General features: G+C 46.9%; 1 protein-coding gene across 4 annotated transcripts in view; it reads left to right on the top strand.

Moving 5' to 3' along the window:
• Nucleotides 1-16,221, top strand: part of KIAA0825 (KIAA0825 ortholog) — a 2,250,404-nt gene that overhangs the window by 778,724 nt on the left and 1,455,459 nt on the right. For all 4 annotated transcript variants that reach the window (XM_078675385.1, XM_078675384.1, XM_078675383.1 and 1 more), the window contains exons 6-8: nt 9,603-9,700; nt 10,273-10,500; nt 14,670-14,935. In XM_078675385.1, coding sequence (XP_078531511.1) covers nt 9,603-9,700; nt 10,273-10,500; nt 14,670-14,935 — 592 coding nt within the window. The remainder of the gene's footprint in view (nt 1-9,602; nt 9,701-10,272; nt 10,501-14,669; nt 14,936-16,221) is intronic.

Genomic DNA, 16,221 nt, shown 5'->3' with positions numbered 1-16,221 from the left:
TATAGCGCTACTCCTACTAGTGTCGAGCGTCATAGCTGTTTACACCTCACACGTTAAGCAGAGACAATCAATCACACGTATGTAGATCAGTGTATTGGAAAATTACATAAGAGAGAGGACTACAAAGTATAGGAGCCAGATGTCATCCACACTGGTAGGCAATAGAGTTTGAGTGCTTGGTCTGGAGAAGCACTACCTCAGAATATAAAATGTACCACCACGGCTGGAGTTGTCTTTACAAATAAGAATTGATTTCTACCTAAATGATCTATTTTTGTAACATTAAGATGATGAAACACTCATGAAAAAAATCATAACGCTCTAACCTATACCTTGCAGTTTCCACGCAGCTCTTTGAAGAAAGTTAATAGCTCACTGATGAAAGTTAATAGCTCACTGTTCTACATTAGGATTTTAATTTATAAATTGCAAGTAACAAAAGGATCTCTCCGGCAACAGCATTAACCCACTAAACTATTTACATTATATGCACTCTATGATCTGCATGGTACACGTGCTTTGCAGCAGGCACATTAACCTTAAGATGAGTCAATATGGAACCACCGTTCGCGGAGACACATGCCTCCCTAAGTCCTCATCCGACGTTCATACCCAAAATCCCATGAGCACCCCTCCAGTTTTCTTCCCCTCCAGTTAAATTTAGCACTTATCTGTAGAAAGATTTTAATAGTGACAATACATTTGACTATCCACCTCACGAAACACAAAGCACTATAATATCAATACAAGTAAGTGTGTTCTGAAGAATCGTGATTTGATGCAAAATGTCACTGTAAACGCAAAATGTCAATAAAAATATGGTTGGAAAAAAAACCATAAGATGAGTCAAAACTTCAACTAGACCAAACTCGATCGCTGCCCAGCAGGTCCATTAATACTAGATTTATCTTTACATTTTTTTTGTTGCTTGAAAATTGCTGGAGGCAATGTGCTTTTATATCCACTATCTATTTGACACCATAGTGCCCCCAGAAGTCAGCGTGCGGTGGCAACTATCGCACCGCCCTGTCCGTTGCTCTACCTCCCACTCTGCAGTGCTCCCCCCACCACCCAGGCCATTTAGCATTTGGTGCAAAGCAGCTCTCTTTTCACAAAGCAAGTTTACACATGTTTAAATGCATTTTATAATTTACAGTTCCAGTGCCGTCTGCCATCTTGGAACAGTAAATGAAACTTTAAAAAAAATGGCGGCAGCATCATGCTGTATGTGCCTGCCTGTGTGGTAATGCATGAATGTAAAACTTGATAAAGGCCTGCCTGTGTGGTAATGCATGAATGTAAAACTTGATAAAGCTGCACCGCCATGGTGACATGATGATATGCACACATTGGCACAGTCACATCATCACACTGTTTTTGTATTATTTGTTTCTACAACAAGCATTGACAAACCCACTACGTCAAATAAGTGAGAAGGTATGGCTTTGCCAATGCTTGTTGTATGTGCTCCATTCTTCGGTGAATCCAATGAGCTAGCTTAGTGAGCAAGCGCAATGAAAGAGCCCAACATTCGTTATGGACAGTTTTGACTGTAAAAAGGTTTTGGGGTGAAAAAAAAAGCCAAATGGTTAGATCCGATGTTCTAGTTGCCTTTACAAGATGTATTTTTTCTTTTTATGACAGCAAGGCATGCCCCTTGCCCCTTTATAGGCCTTACCTACCAGACAGCATTAGTTCTCTGATTGGTAAAGACCTGTTTTGGGCTTATCAAGAACTTGGCTTGTTCCAGTTCTTATTATTGATTAGCTGTATTGTCACTCTCAGTGCTTGCTTTTAGTTCAGTGGCTTTCCTTATCTAACTTGTGTTTGTCCCTCTTTTGGTTGGCTGATTTGCATACTTCCACTGCTCACTTTTGAGGGACTTCTTTCATCTTTTTGTTTGAACACTCCATTAGAGTTCATGTGTTTATTTTTTAAAACACATTTTATTCAGGTTTTTATTCATGGTACTGCTTGGCCTGAAAGGCCCATACACCATCACAATTCAATACAGTTTTGCAGCGTACCAATTTACCAAAGGTAGAACAGAAGATAAACCAATGTAAACTTAGGCACATATTAGTAACCCCCTGATCCCACGAGAATATTGAAGTGTACTGTCAAAATTATTAAAAGTGTCTATACTAGATGTGACCGCGATAATAGGGCTGCATTTCCTGCTTAATGAGAGATTCAGGGGAATCTACGGCTGTTAAGTCTATACCCCTATATTCCGCCCACCGTTTCCATATTTTCTTGTGCTTCTTCGGGCAACCCCTTGCCTGAAATACCACCTCTTCCATTCCCATACATCTCTCTATGGCTCCCTTCCACTTTCCCACGAGTGGCGGAGTGGACCCCTTCCAGTGTTGGGCGATATCTCGCTTGGCTAGTGTAAGCCCCAGGAATAGGATGTGCTGTTTGTATCTATTTCCTTTGATCTCGTCTGTGCTCTGGAGGAGCCATTATTTGGGATCAAAGGGGGTTGCCAGAATAGCACCCTGGCAAGGCAGGTTATTATCCCACGCCAGAAGGACTGAAGAGCACTACAGCTCTATGCAGCCCCCCTAAGGCATGTAGGAGATGATATCACCCCCATACGCCAGAGACGAGACCTAGTATAATAGGTACAATTTATGTACTTAAACTGAATCAAGCGGTAGCTGGTCGCAATGGCAGCGCCTCGGGGACTCCCCGCGCCTCTGTCCAGTCATCGTCTGAAAGATCGGGAATGTCGCCCTCCCAGGTGTTCCGTAACGTCCCCAGTGTGGTACAGTTAGGAGTAACTAGGGTATGATTAATTTGTCGGATCTTGTGGGCTCCTAAGTCTCCCATTAGCAGTCGTCCTTCAAGTAGGTGGAATTCCGGGAAGTCTGTAACAGTTTTAATGTGTGGTGTCAGTGCATGTCGAAATTGGAGGTACTTCTAGAACTGACTACGATTTAGGTGAAATTTCTCCTGTAATTGCTGAAAGAATTTGAGTATTGTCCCCTTCATTACATCTCTGAGTGTGAATAACCTGATAAGGTCCCAAGCGCGGAACCCAGATAGTGCAGCAACTTGTTGAACATAAGTTCCCTGCCACAGTTCGGTCGTCTGTGTTTGTCGTTCCTCCCAGCCCATCTGCTGGACGGTACGTCTCCAAAATTGGAGGACTACCTTTGTAGCTGGGGGTAAGTGACCCAAGCTGGTCCGGCTGCATAATAGGTCAAGCAGTGTTTGATTATCTATCACACGTCTTTTCCATGCGAATGCGGGGTCTGGGGGCTATACCACCATTCGTTTATTTTGAGTAGGTGAGAGGCAGAATAATAAGCGAATATGACCGCTGCGGCTATCTTGCTGCAGTTGGTGGACTGCGTGCATGTCCGCAGGGCGACCCTGACTGCCCAAACACCCCATAGGAAGTTAAGGGTAGCATGAGACCATCTTGAAGATGACGGACCTGCCATGCAGGGATAGGGAAGGGGGACCAATCGTGCACCCCATCCCGAATTTTGAGTAGGAAGGGATTTATCTTATGTGCCCAGAATAGTGTTGGATTCGGTGATATAAATATGCCAAGGTATTGGAAACCCCCTGAAGCATGTGTCAGTCAGATGGACGCCCACGTGCCTCTCCCCTGATCTCCCCATACTGGAAATAGTACTGATTTGTTCAGGTTAGTACAGAGTCCGATGTTTCCCCAAATACTGTAAGTATCTTCAGTATCCGTGGACCTGAGAACCCTGGGTCTGTGAGGAAAAACAGCATTGTCTGCATATAATGAGATCCTGTTTGATACCTCCTCGGACCAGTCAAATCTGCACATTACGGGATTCCGCCTCACCCACACTGCCAGTGGTTCTATCTGGAGTGCGTAAAGAAGCAGGGATAGTGGGAACCCCTGCCTGCTACCCCTGCAGATTGGGAATCAAGCTAAAGTTGCACCTGCTACTCACACTGAGGGTGACAGATGTGTGTATATACAACAGGAATTTCGGGCAAAGTTAAGGGCTTGTAGTAAGAGGAATAGATACTCCCAACTAAGAGAATCAAATACTTCGTCAATGTCAGCAAGTAGGTTGCCCAAGTTTTGGCCCCATGGCCAGGGCATTGTGGACTCGCCTTATGTTATGACGTGTGAAATGTTGCGGCCTGGTCCGGGTGGACAAGTTCTGATATGTATGGGAGGAGGCGATTTGCAAGAATCTTGCCCAGGAGCTTGACCTACATGTTCAATAGTGAAATGGGGCGATATGAGGATGGTTCTTTGGGAGGGCGCCCTGGCTTGAGGAATACCACTATTTCCGCGTGTCACCAGTCTGGCTGGAGAATCTGTTGTTCAAGGGCTTCCTGAAGTGCCCTGAACAAGTGGGGGCCCAATTGAGAAATGTGTAACCTTAGGAATTCACTTGGAAACCCATTTGGGCGCAGGGCTCAGCCCGGAGGCATGCCATGGAGAGTATTAGTGAGTTCTTCTATTGTGATATTGTGATTGGGGTGTCTAATTAGTCCAGCTCACTGTCTGGAACCGGCTTTGGTGGAATGTCCCTAACAAATACTGTAATTTGGTCGGAGGATAAGTTTTCCCTTTTCCTGTATAGGTTTGAGTAATACGTTGCAAAGACCTGGGCCACCGCACAGGCTTCCATCGGCCCCCCCCCCCCCGTAATACCGGTACTGGGGTCTGTGACTGTGCTATCTGACATAGGCAGTGTAGTATCTTACTCAATTTGTCACCCCATTGGTAGGTTCTGTACTGGGCCGCTTCCCACGCCTGTTGGGCCTCATTCGTGAGTAGTTGATGTATTTGCTGTTGGGAGAAGAGGAGGGGACGCCGGGCTTGGCCTCCGCCGCCTGCCTTCACGTTGCCTTTACGTTGTCTTCAAGGGCTTGCTGACATGTCTCTAGGTCTACAATCTATGCAAGGCAGCGACGTTTCGCCCTGGCGCAAAAACTGATATCTACCCCACGTGTAGTGGGTTTTAGGGCCTCCCATAGTATCACGCAGGAGGGGGTGGAGTCTATATTAGATGCAACATAATCTGTGACGGCTTGGTGGAGGACCTTTTTATATGATGGGTCTCTCAGATGCTATGGTGACATTCGCTACCTAAGTGGAGATCTTTGGTGCCCTAGGTTTAACTTGAGTGTCATTGGTGAGTGGTCTGATAGTCCCCGAGGTACGATGGAAACCGCCATTACTCTATGGACTTGAGAATGTTGATGGAATAAATAGTCCAATCTAGAGAGGGACCCATAGGTCGTCGAGAAAAAGGTGTATTTGGTGTCCTGTATTCGGATGGTATGCTCTCCATATGTCGGACCTTCCCAGGGAGGATGCTAGGAAATGCAATTTTGATTTACCAGTGACGCGGTCATATCCCCCAGTGTGCAATCTGTCTATGGGTTTCATGGTGCTGTTCCAGTCCCCCCATCACCCACAGACCATCTGGAAAATTCCCCTAGAAACTTATGACCCTCTTAACAAAGGGGGGTGTCGTAAAATCTGCCTAAGATCAGTGACGTACCGTTTAATGCACCTGCCACTACAGTGTAGCGCCCTCCTAGGTCCGTCCAGACTTTAGTGCATTTAAAGAGGATTCTACGCTGAATCAGAATGGCTGTGCCCGTGACCCCTGGGTAAATCCCGAGTAAAAGACTTGATCAAACCTGTAACGTGCCAGGCATGGGGCTCTATTCCCCATCATGTGGGTTTCTTGCATTAGCAGCGCATCAATGTCGAGTCTCCTGGCCTGTTTCAGGACCACCCCTCACTTAATTTGATCTAAGAACCCCCGTACATTCCCTGTCATAATACAGAACCCACTGGGATGATCAGAGAGTGAGTCTATCATCATTTAGCGATTATGGAGGGTGCCATGTGTGAGTCAAGTGTGTGGTATCAGATGAGTCCTTGTGTCTGTGCCATAACAGTATAAAACATTTCCTATCTTAGTTGAACGTCCCTCTCTCCCGCCCCAACCCCAGTACCCTACGCAAACTCGAAGTATCTGTCACGATGTGAGCACCCCCCGGGGCTCAACAGGGAACCCGGAGGGCCCCGCACCAATGGTCCCACAATCTTCCAAACCCCCCATCCATAGTTCCTTAGGGCGAGTGAGTGTGGTTCGTGGAGGTCAACCGTGCATGTTAGCCCCAGCATGCGGACAAAGCAAACCATATTTTAAGGATAACCATTCTAAGGCAATATATCAGCCTCTGGGGAAGCCAAGGTGTTTCGTTCATGAATCATCTCGTGTCTGGGAGCGCCAGTTGGATCTAGATCGGTGTAGCCTTTTCGACGTGGATTACTTCGGCCTATGGCTTGGGGAAGAGTCTGATTCCATTGTGGGCGGATTGCCCAGCCTAAGCGGTACAGTTTCATCAGTCCACTTGAAAATCTCATCAGGGGTGCCGAAGAACAGGGTTTTGGTTTTATAGATCACCCTCATCCAAACAGGGTATAGCAACATGTACTGGATGTTAAATTCCCTAAGTCTGCGCTTAGTTTTTACATAGGATTGACGTTGTAGTTAGACTAGTCTTGTGTAGTCAGGGAAAATCATGAAAGCATGTGATTCATGGATGCATTTATCTTTTTGACCCAGGGCAAATTGGAGAACAGCTTCCCTGTCCATGTAATTTACCAGCTTGGCAAAGACAGGACGGGATCGCGCCCCGGTAGGGGGGCCTTCTCACGAGGGCTGTATGGGCCCGCTCCATGACGAAGCAAGGAAAGAGTAACCCCTCCGCCTTGAGTGAGCACAGCCACCACGTCAGGAATTCCACCATTGATGCTCATAGCCTTCCTGAAATCCCACGAATTGCAAATGATTCCTCCTGGCGTGGTCTTCTGCATCCTCTACCCATGTAGCGAGCTCTTGGGTTATCATGTGAGACGATTGACTTTTTGTTGGAGTGATGTTACTGTGTCTTCCACGACTGACACTCTGGTCTCCGCCTTGGTAATAATATCGACTGCCTTTCAGTGGTCTTGTCGAAGAAATGAAACTTCTGTGTCCACTGCGCCAATTTTGGCATCCAACATGTTGCATGACTGTGTGATTGCCGCCAGCAGGGCTTAGCTTGTTGGCCTTCCGTCAATACATTGTCTCCCTCCCCTGGGACGTCGTCAACTTGTGCCTCTGTGCCAATCGCTGTGTCCTTAACGTAACATCCTTTCCGTAGCCATACGTCTCCCCGTCATCCCGCCACTGACTCCCTCACAGACACCTTGGTGTGTCGTGTCACCCCCCCATGCATTACCGCCTTTGTCACCAGCACACTTACCTGGCGTCAAGGTTGGCTTCCTGTGTGGATCCAGCTGCCCAACCAGTTGTGAAGGGGCTCCATCAGCTGAAACTGTTTGCCGTGTCCCCGGTCTGCCTTGATTCTCCTGTTATGAACTATAAACAAGTGCATTATGTGAGCACCCTTGTCTTTCTCTTCCTGGGCTTCCTCCACAATTTCCCCTTCCTCTATGCTCGCTTTATCATAATCCAATTTTCCTGATCCTCATCTGTCTCCTCCCTCCCTATAGGCCCAATGTCCTGCCTATCAAACTTGTCATCCTTTCTATGTGGTACTCCGGGACACATTTCCGAGGGAGGACAGGGTACCGTGGTTAGCCCTCCTGTCTCAACCCCCAACTTATGTCTGGTTACACCAGTGTTTGCGGCCCGAGAGTCCGCTTTGTCCCAACGGATGCGCTACTGAGAGAGTTAACAGTGCCATGTGCAAATTCACTGAACAGAAGGGGTTCGGCTGTCTGCTACATGCCAAGTCCACAGGGTGTTTTGAAGAGGAGGGGGTTTACCTTTCTAGTGTGGGCATGGACTTGTTTTTGTTGGACCTAGGCAAGGCCCTGGAATCAGCAGGATGTAGGTAAGAATTCCTGCCTTGGTGGGGGGCCCTGGTTATGACGGTGGCCACACCTAGAGCTGTGGCGGGGTTACAGGGTGATCCAGAGGCTGAAAGGTACATAGGGGTACCCTCTTCAGGAGCACAACAAGGGTGCAAAGGCCAAATGTGCCCAGGTGGGCCTCGCGTTGGACCCTGGAGGAACGGCGTCGCCCCGTTAGTCCTTCGGGCGGTTGTAAACCTGAGCAACCGGGGGCTCCCAGGATATGCTCCGCCCCCCTCAGGGGGCGTGAGTAGATGGGTGGACTGGCGGTCCACAGATGGGAAGGGTTAAACCCTCCCCCAAAATTGGTAAGTTAGTGCCACAGTGCAATTTGGCTCATCAGGTGGGCAGGCAGCAGAGGGGCTGCCTGCCCTTGGATTGGCCGTAAGCTGACCCACCATGTTGGCATATTTCGGTATGCAAATAAACCTGCAGCAATATTCTCCACGAAAAATATGTCTTGTGTGTTTATTTCGCCAGGAGATTGCTATAGGTGTGATGGGGAGTGTGTTGCCGATATTGGCATAATGTGGCTGCCCGAGGCCCACGCAGGGGGCCCCCATAAGAGGGCGCACGTCTTAGTGGCACACGGCGACAGTCCAGTGTAGTAGGGACCCCCTATGGGTCCAGCGCGCCCCGCGTCATTTCTGGCGTGCTGAATGGCATCCGTCTTAGTGCCACATGAGGGCACACGGCGACAGTCCAGTGTTGTAGGGACCCCCTATGGGTCTGGCACGCCCATGTCATTTCCGGCGCCCTGGTAGGCGTGGAGCCAGGTATAAGTACTTCTCCCACCCACCTGCGCTCTTTGCTGGCAATCCTGCATGCCGGTTCCCTCCCTACCGCTTACCTGGCGTTTATACAGTGGGTGGGGTGGGAGAGGCTGCTAACTTGTTATTTTGTGTTGCAGGCGGAGTTACAGGACAATCCAGAGGCTGAAAGTTACATAGGGGTACCCTCTTCAGGAGCACAAGAAGGGTGCAAAGGCCAAATATCCCCAGGTGGTCCTCGCGTTGGACCCTGGCGGAACAACGGCGCTCTGCTAGTCCTACGGATAGTTGTCAACCTGGGCAACTGGGGGCTGCATGGATACGCTCCGCCCCCCTCAAGGGGCGTGAGTAGATGGGGGGACTGGCGGTCCACAGGTGGGAAGGAGTAAACCCTCCCCAAAATTGGTAAGCACCGATTGGTTAGTACCACGGTGCAATTTGGCTCATAGGTGGGCATGCAGCAGAGGGACTGCATGCCCTTGGATCGGCCGTAAGCTGACCCACCATGTTGGCATATTTCGGTATGCAAATTAAACTGCAGCAATTTTCCCCACGAAAAAGGTGTCTTGTGTGTTTATTTCATCAGTGGATTGCAATATGTGTGATGGGGAATGTGTTGCCGATATTGGCACTAAGACAGAAGAGTAAAATTCAAGAGGGGAGCAGAGGCTGGAAAAGGAATACAAGCGTGCCAGAAGGGGTGTTGTAATTAAAATTGGGCAACAGGAGGGAACGAACGGGTAAGAGAAGGAGTGTAAAGAGAGAAAGCAGAATAGCAGTGGGGACCGACGGAAGAAATGATAGCCGCAATCAATTATACAAAAGAATGTGACTGTATTTTTATTATTTCATGTTCTATCTTTTTTAACATGTCAAAACATATCGCGAGCTTTCTAAATTCCCCACGCAATTCAGGTGATTTCGGCCCTTGTAATTCTGTGCAGGTGCCCTGAGGAGAGGCGGCGGCGGGCAGCTATTAGCCGAAGAAACTAAAGCAAATGAGAGCAGTGTGCCGCCCGAGCGGTTACTGAGGGGGGCAGAGGTGAGTTCGGAATGACTGGCAAAGTGTTAGATGTGGCTCTGCGGTGTCTGATGAACAAGAACCTCGGACGATAAAAATGTAATAGTGCAGGCGCTGCAATGTGGAAGAGCTAAAGCTTGCTTTATGCGACGAGCAGCCTTTTGCTCCCATTAAGGTATTTTATGGATGGTGATTTAATTAGAGTTTTATTAACCCAGGTGGCGATTCATATGAAACAATGCTGTGCATCACAAATGCACACGTTCTCTTCGAGACACGTTTTCTTACTTGGGTTAGTTCAGTTTGGTTCTTTTAAATAAACTACTTTATATATTCTCATGCACTCCCCAATCCATCCGCGCCCCCTTTGGTACACCGACACGGAAAGAACATGAGCACGTGTTTTTGTTGTTATCCGTTGCTTTGTTTCTGTTTTATTACACCTAGTGACAAACCTTTTACCATGTCTGCCTTAAAAAAAGGTCTCACAGTCCTAGAAAATACTCTAAGTGATTAATAAGGCCAAATATTCCTCCAGACGACTGAATGCTGACTTGGTTTCTTGTAATGCGGTGTTTTTCTTGCTGTTCCAGCCTGCTGGGCCTCGGTTTGGCTGGAGAGGTGCCTTGAAAGAGCTGTCTCCTTCCGTGACGCGCTCGCTCGCAGCCGCCCTGGAGGACTCCTCTTCAAGAAGACTTCAGGAGGAGCAGGATCAGCAGTCGGCGGCCTTGGGTGGGCCACTGGCCCTCGTGAGCCTTCGCCAAGCCACAGTGCTCCGTGGCTCAAAACACGAGGAGGAGCGACCAAGGCAGATCTTAAAGGCAAGCAGCTCGGCTTCAAACTATATGGGAAATACATTGATGGCTCCAGCTTTATAGCAATTCTTTATTGCAAGGTTATAATTTGATTCTGAAAGCTAGTCCTGTGAGTAGCTGTGTCTTATGCCATGGGTGTGAATCAGTCCTTTCTATGAGTATTCCTTATTGATTATATATCGGTCTGTCGCTAAAACACAGCTGCTCATAGAAACTGCGTTGTTTGATCAGGTCTAAACATCGAGAAATTCAAGCATAAGACAGGAGAGCAAGAACAGCGAAATACAATTTGGGAACTGGGGTCTGGGTGAAAAGTTTGTGTCTTGAAAAGTCCAGTTTCTCATTAATTAATAGGCCGGTCACATAACGTATAGTCAACCTAACTGTAGATTTAAAACTCTAAGTATATTCCTTCCGTTTCTAATGAGATTGAAAATTTAAATGAATTCGTTTGAAATTAGCTCATTTTCTAATGAGCCCAACTTGAGTTAGATAATTTGACTTATTCACGCCAAAAATAGTATTTAACAATTCAGAGATACTTTTTTACAACCTTTGGTTTCTTATTTATGCATGGGTTAGCAGCAAAATCATCTACAAACACAATATATATAGAGTAGGCTTTGGTTCATCGTCCTTCAAGCCTTGTCTTGTGTTCATCAGCCTCTTTCAGCTTGCCTAAGGCCTTGTCACTTAGACTAGCCCATTATACTCTTGGCTGTCTGGTATATCATTCCATCTCCTATTTGCTTCTTCCATTGCACTGCATGAGGAAATATTTCATATTCACCCTTTCTGTAACATTTCATTTTTATTTGAACCAGGCCTTTTGACTGCTTTTGACGTGACTCGTTTGCGAGCCTGAGACCTAACTTGGCTTTCCCATTCTTTTTTATCACACCATTGACATTACACCATTACCAAACCACCACCAATTCCTCACCACAATACATACCACACCAGCAATATCACCAGCACCAGTACCACCACTATAAGTAGACCAGCAGTACCACTAATATCATCACCTTCACTGACAGCAGCATACACCATCAATGATACTATTACCACTACCTCCAATACAACGTTTGGCATCTCTGCCAATACAACACCACAAAGCCATCACCATAGTACCACTATTATTACCAGCACATGCCATAACCTATGCCATCAGCGGCATTACTAATCTCACCGCCAATACCAAGCACTGGAAAGCCAATATGCCTGGCTTTTACATGTATTTACATGATAAAATAATTTCTGGATGCCTGTATTTGAATACGTTATCACTGTAGACCCAGACCTATTATCACATTAGACCCAGTCCTCTTTCCTCTGCCAATGCATGTTAACCTTTGTGACTTAGGTAAGAAAGTTTTGTGGTAGGAGCAAAAACAACAATTGATGGACAGAATGCAGCGCAAAGTCATACATTCACCCCAGTACAGAGATCTGGGCCTAAATCCATCTTTTTTTGCACTCCACACCACCCCAGGTCAGACATGGCCATATGCAAATCAGCCTTGACCCTGTGCCTCATGGGAACAGTCCAGCCCGAACTGCCAAGCCATGTCTTTCCTGGACCGGAATCAAGCATCCAAGGACCGGTTTCTGGCTATCAGCCGTCATCAGCCTGGATAGCTTGACTCCAGTGGTGTGGAGAGCATGGGACTCACGTCTGAGCATACCCATCCCACTCGGGGTGACAAATGCAAAAACAACAATTGATGGACAGAATGCAGAACAATGTCATACATTCACCCCAGTACAGAGATCTGGGCCTAAATCCATCATTTTGTTGCACTCCACACCACCCCAGGTCAGACATGGCCATATGCAAATCAGCCTTGACCCTGTGCCTCATGGGAACAGTCCAGCCCGAACTGCCAAGCCATGTCTTTCCTGGACCGGAATCAAGCATCCAAGGACCGGTTTCTGGCTATCAGCCGTCATCAGCCTGGATAGCTTGACTCCAGTGGTGTGGAGAGCATGGGACTCACGTCTGAGCATACCCATCCCACTCGGGGTGACAAATGCAAAAACAACAATTGATGGACAGAATGCAGAACAATGTCATACATTCACCCCAGTACAGAGAACTGGGCCTAAATCCATCGGTTTTTTGCACTCCACACCACCCCAGGTGAGACATGGCCATATGCAAATCAGCCTTGACCCTGTGCCTCATGGGGACAGTCCAGCCCGAACTGCCAAGCCATGTCTTTACTGGACCGGAATCAAGCATTCAAGGACCGGTTTCGGCTATCAGCCGTCATCAGCCTGGATAGCTTGACTCCAGTGGTGTGGAGAGCATGGGACTCACGTCTGAGCATACCCATCCCACTCGGGGTGACAAATGCAAAAACAACAATTGATGGACAGAATGCAGAACAATGTCATACATTCACCCTAGTACAGAGATCTGGGCCTAAATCCATCGTTTTTTGCACTCCACACCACCCCAGGTCAGACTGATTTGCATATGGCCATGTCTGAACTGGGGTGGCTTGTTGAGCAAAATAACGATGGATTAAACCCAGATCTGTGACTGGGGGTGAATGTTTTGCCATTGTGCAACATTCCGTCCATCATCTTGTGTATTTTGCTGTTCACCCCATTTGGGAAGGGTATGCCCAGACGTGGGTCCCGTGCTCACTAAGCCACTGGAGTCAAGCTATCCTGGCTGAAGACGGCTGATTGCCAGAAACCGGTCCTAGGATGCTTGATTACGGTCCAGGAAAGACATGGCTTGGCAGTTCGGTCTGGACTGTTCCCATGAGGCACAGGGTCAAGACTGATTTGCATATAGCCATGTCTGAACTGGGGTGGCTTGGTGAGCAAAATATTCATGGATTAAACCCAGATCTGTGACTGGGGGTGAATGTTTTGCCATTGTGCAACATTCCGTCCATCATCTTGTGTATTTTGCTGTTCACCCCATGTGGGAAGGGTATGCCCAGACGTGGGTCCCGTGCTCACTAAGCCACTGGAGTCAAGCTATCCTGGCTGAAGACGGCTGATTGCCAGAAACCGGTCCTAGGATGCTTGATTACGGTCCAGGAAAGACATGGCTTGGCAGTTCGGTCTGGACTGTTCCCATGAGGCACAGGGTCAAGACTGATTTGCATATGGCCATGTCTGAACTGGGGTGGCTTGGTGAGCAAAATAACGATGGATTAAACCCAGATCTGTGACTGGGGGTGAATGTTTTGCCATTGTGCAACATTCCGTCCATCATCTTGTGTATTTTGCTGTTCACCCCATGTGGGAAGGGTATGCCCAGACGTGGGTCCCGTGCTCACTAAGCCACTGGAGTCAAGCTATCCTGGCTGAAGACGGCTGGTTGCCAGAAACCAGTCCTAGGATGCTTTATTACGGTCCAGGAAAGACATGGCTTGGCAGTTCGGTCTGGACTGTTCCCATGAGGCACTGGGTCAAGACTGATTTGCATATGGCCATGTCTGAACTGGGGTGGCTTGGTGAGCAAAATAACGATGGATTAAACCCAGATCTGTGACTGGGGGTGAATGTTTTGCCATTGTGCAACATTCCGTCCATCATCTTGTGTATTTTGTGGTAGGAGCAATCATGATGCTAACAGAGCTCTTCAGTTAGAACAGGCACATGCCAGGAGGCAGGAGGACATGGTTATTCGTGTGAGCTGTAGAATTGTTGCAGTTTAAGTAGATAAATAATCAAGCAAAATATAAGTACCAATCCATAGCAGGTATTTTAATCGTTCCTTTTATACCAGATAGATAATAAGCTTGTGAGGAAAGTATAGTTTTTTTTACTTGGTCCAAGATACTGGTCATGGGATGCAGAACTGCAGTACAGATGATGGCTTGCGATAGTGGTACCTCATTGTGCCTACCTATTTGATCAGAGGTCCTTGGTAGTAGTAGAATATGTTGCAGGTGGGGTGACGGGTCAGTAGCCATGTAGAGTTTGTAGTAGTGCAGAAAAAGTACTGACCGTGTGAGCCTAAACGTATGCAGAGCTGAACTGAAAGTGACTGTTTCTTGCCATGTTATCTTAAATAAGGCTTATTTGATGTGACGATGTTAAGTTTGAACCGGTACATTTGTTTCATGTCTCCTGAGTTGGAGAATCTGGCCCGGTTGTTCATATATTACTTCGAGGCCAAATAACTTGATGCCACTTTTATTTCTCTCTAGTTTTGTTCTGACATCATGGAGGAACTTGACACGGTGCTTCCACTTGCCTTGGCATGCAGAGGGGAGTCTCTTCAGGAAATGAGAGCAACCTTTATGGAGGCCTGCTGCAAAGTAGCAACAGCTGCCTTGGCAAGACTGGAGATGAGAAGCAGTGTAGTTCCATCCAAAGCCCCTGTCCAGACCCTGCACGCTGCTCTCTCCTCAGCAGTCTACATCCACCAGCGTTTGACTCTCTATGAGGGCTTGATGGGCGAGACAAAGAAGAAGTAAGTCCTTGAAAAATGTCAGTTTGAAAGTAAGGCGCTATGTTACAGTGGTCTGTCTGTTCAGCAAGGACTAATAACGTCGTAGTCATTCTGGGTAACAACCTTACTTGGCTTATTACTGTGTGAGTATATTTTCTTCAGCGGCACACCTGATGTAATGTAATATAATATCGTTCTTGTACAGCTGGTCTCTGGTCAATTTGACTTGTGGGCTTCATATTTGCAGCGTCTGTGCCAATGTTATGGCCGGAAACATAATCTCTTCATCAGTTTTCTGCTCAACAGAAAAATGTATATGCTTTGCGAACGTCTTGGAATGTGAAATGCATAACCACAACATGTTATTGTTTACTGACACCAATTTCAGTAGACCAAGAGTCAATGACAAATGTAGACCGTTACAGAAAAGAAACCGGGAATCTATTTTTGTAAAAAAAAAAAAGGGGATTCAACGTTGTGTATCATCGAAATTAATATCCTTTTATTCAAACGCCTTAGAAATATACTGATTAAAACCAAACCAGTATTACGCATTTCAGATGAAAAAAAGTCAAGTGATTGTCTTTTTTATGAACAGGTAAACGCTCGCAATATTAGAATACTAAAGTTGTTGTGTTATCTTACATCTGCCTACTTAAGAATATATCTATTGGAAACATTGTTCTCATTAATAGATCAGTTCGTTTGAAATGCACTAATTAGCATCAGTGTTTGGCTTACAGACCTGGACAATTGCTCTGTATTCCTCCGAGATTTCTCTCGAAGGACAGACATAAAAATATAGAACAAACAAGGTACAGTCCTATACAATCACACTTGCAAAGTCGGTTCATAACAGATCATTTTCGTCTTCTTCAGAAATGCTGTCCGACGACGAGAGCCCACCCACGCACCTGAGCTCGCTGCAGGGAGGTTGTCCGGCATAGTAGTGGTTGGGTTCACCCAGTTCCTGTCCTTCTTAGCTTAGGTCGTAAACGGCAACCAAATTCTTTCAAACCTATCCATCTTGTTATTGACTACAGCAGTCAGGTGTTCCAGTTCCATGGCTTAAATGTGCCATAATTTAGTAGACCATAGCACAAAACTCAGAGGAAGGGAGTTCTACTAGTAGTAGGTTGTGTTAACCTTGCCGCCAATAAAAGGGAAGTAAGCAGCTTCCCTGTAGGAGTAGTGTATGTGTAAAGCAAGTCCTCCCCACCCTCACCCAACAGAGGCACCAGTGGATCCAGTGGCAGAGTCACTGAGCAAATTTGATGCATTTGCTAAAGGACCTTAACCCAAAATCA

Source organism: Lissotriton helveticus, chromosome 2_1, assembly GCF_964261635.1.
Source record: "Lissotriton helveticus chromosome 2_1, aLisHel1.1, whole genome shotgun sequence".
NCBI classification, from domain to species: Eukaryota; Metazoa; Chordata; class Amphibia; order Caudata; family Salamandridae; genus Lissotriton; species Lissotriton helveticus.
This window is presented reverse-complemented; position numbering and strand designations above follow the sequence as displayed.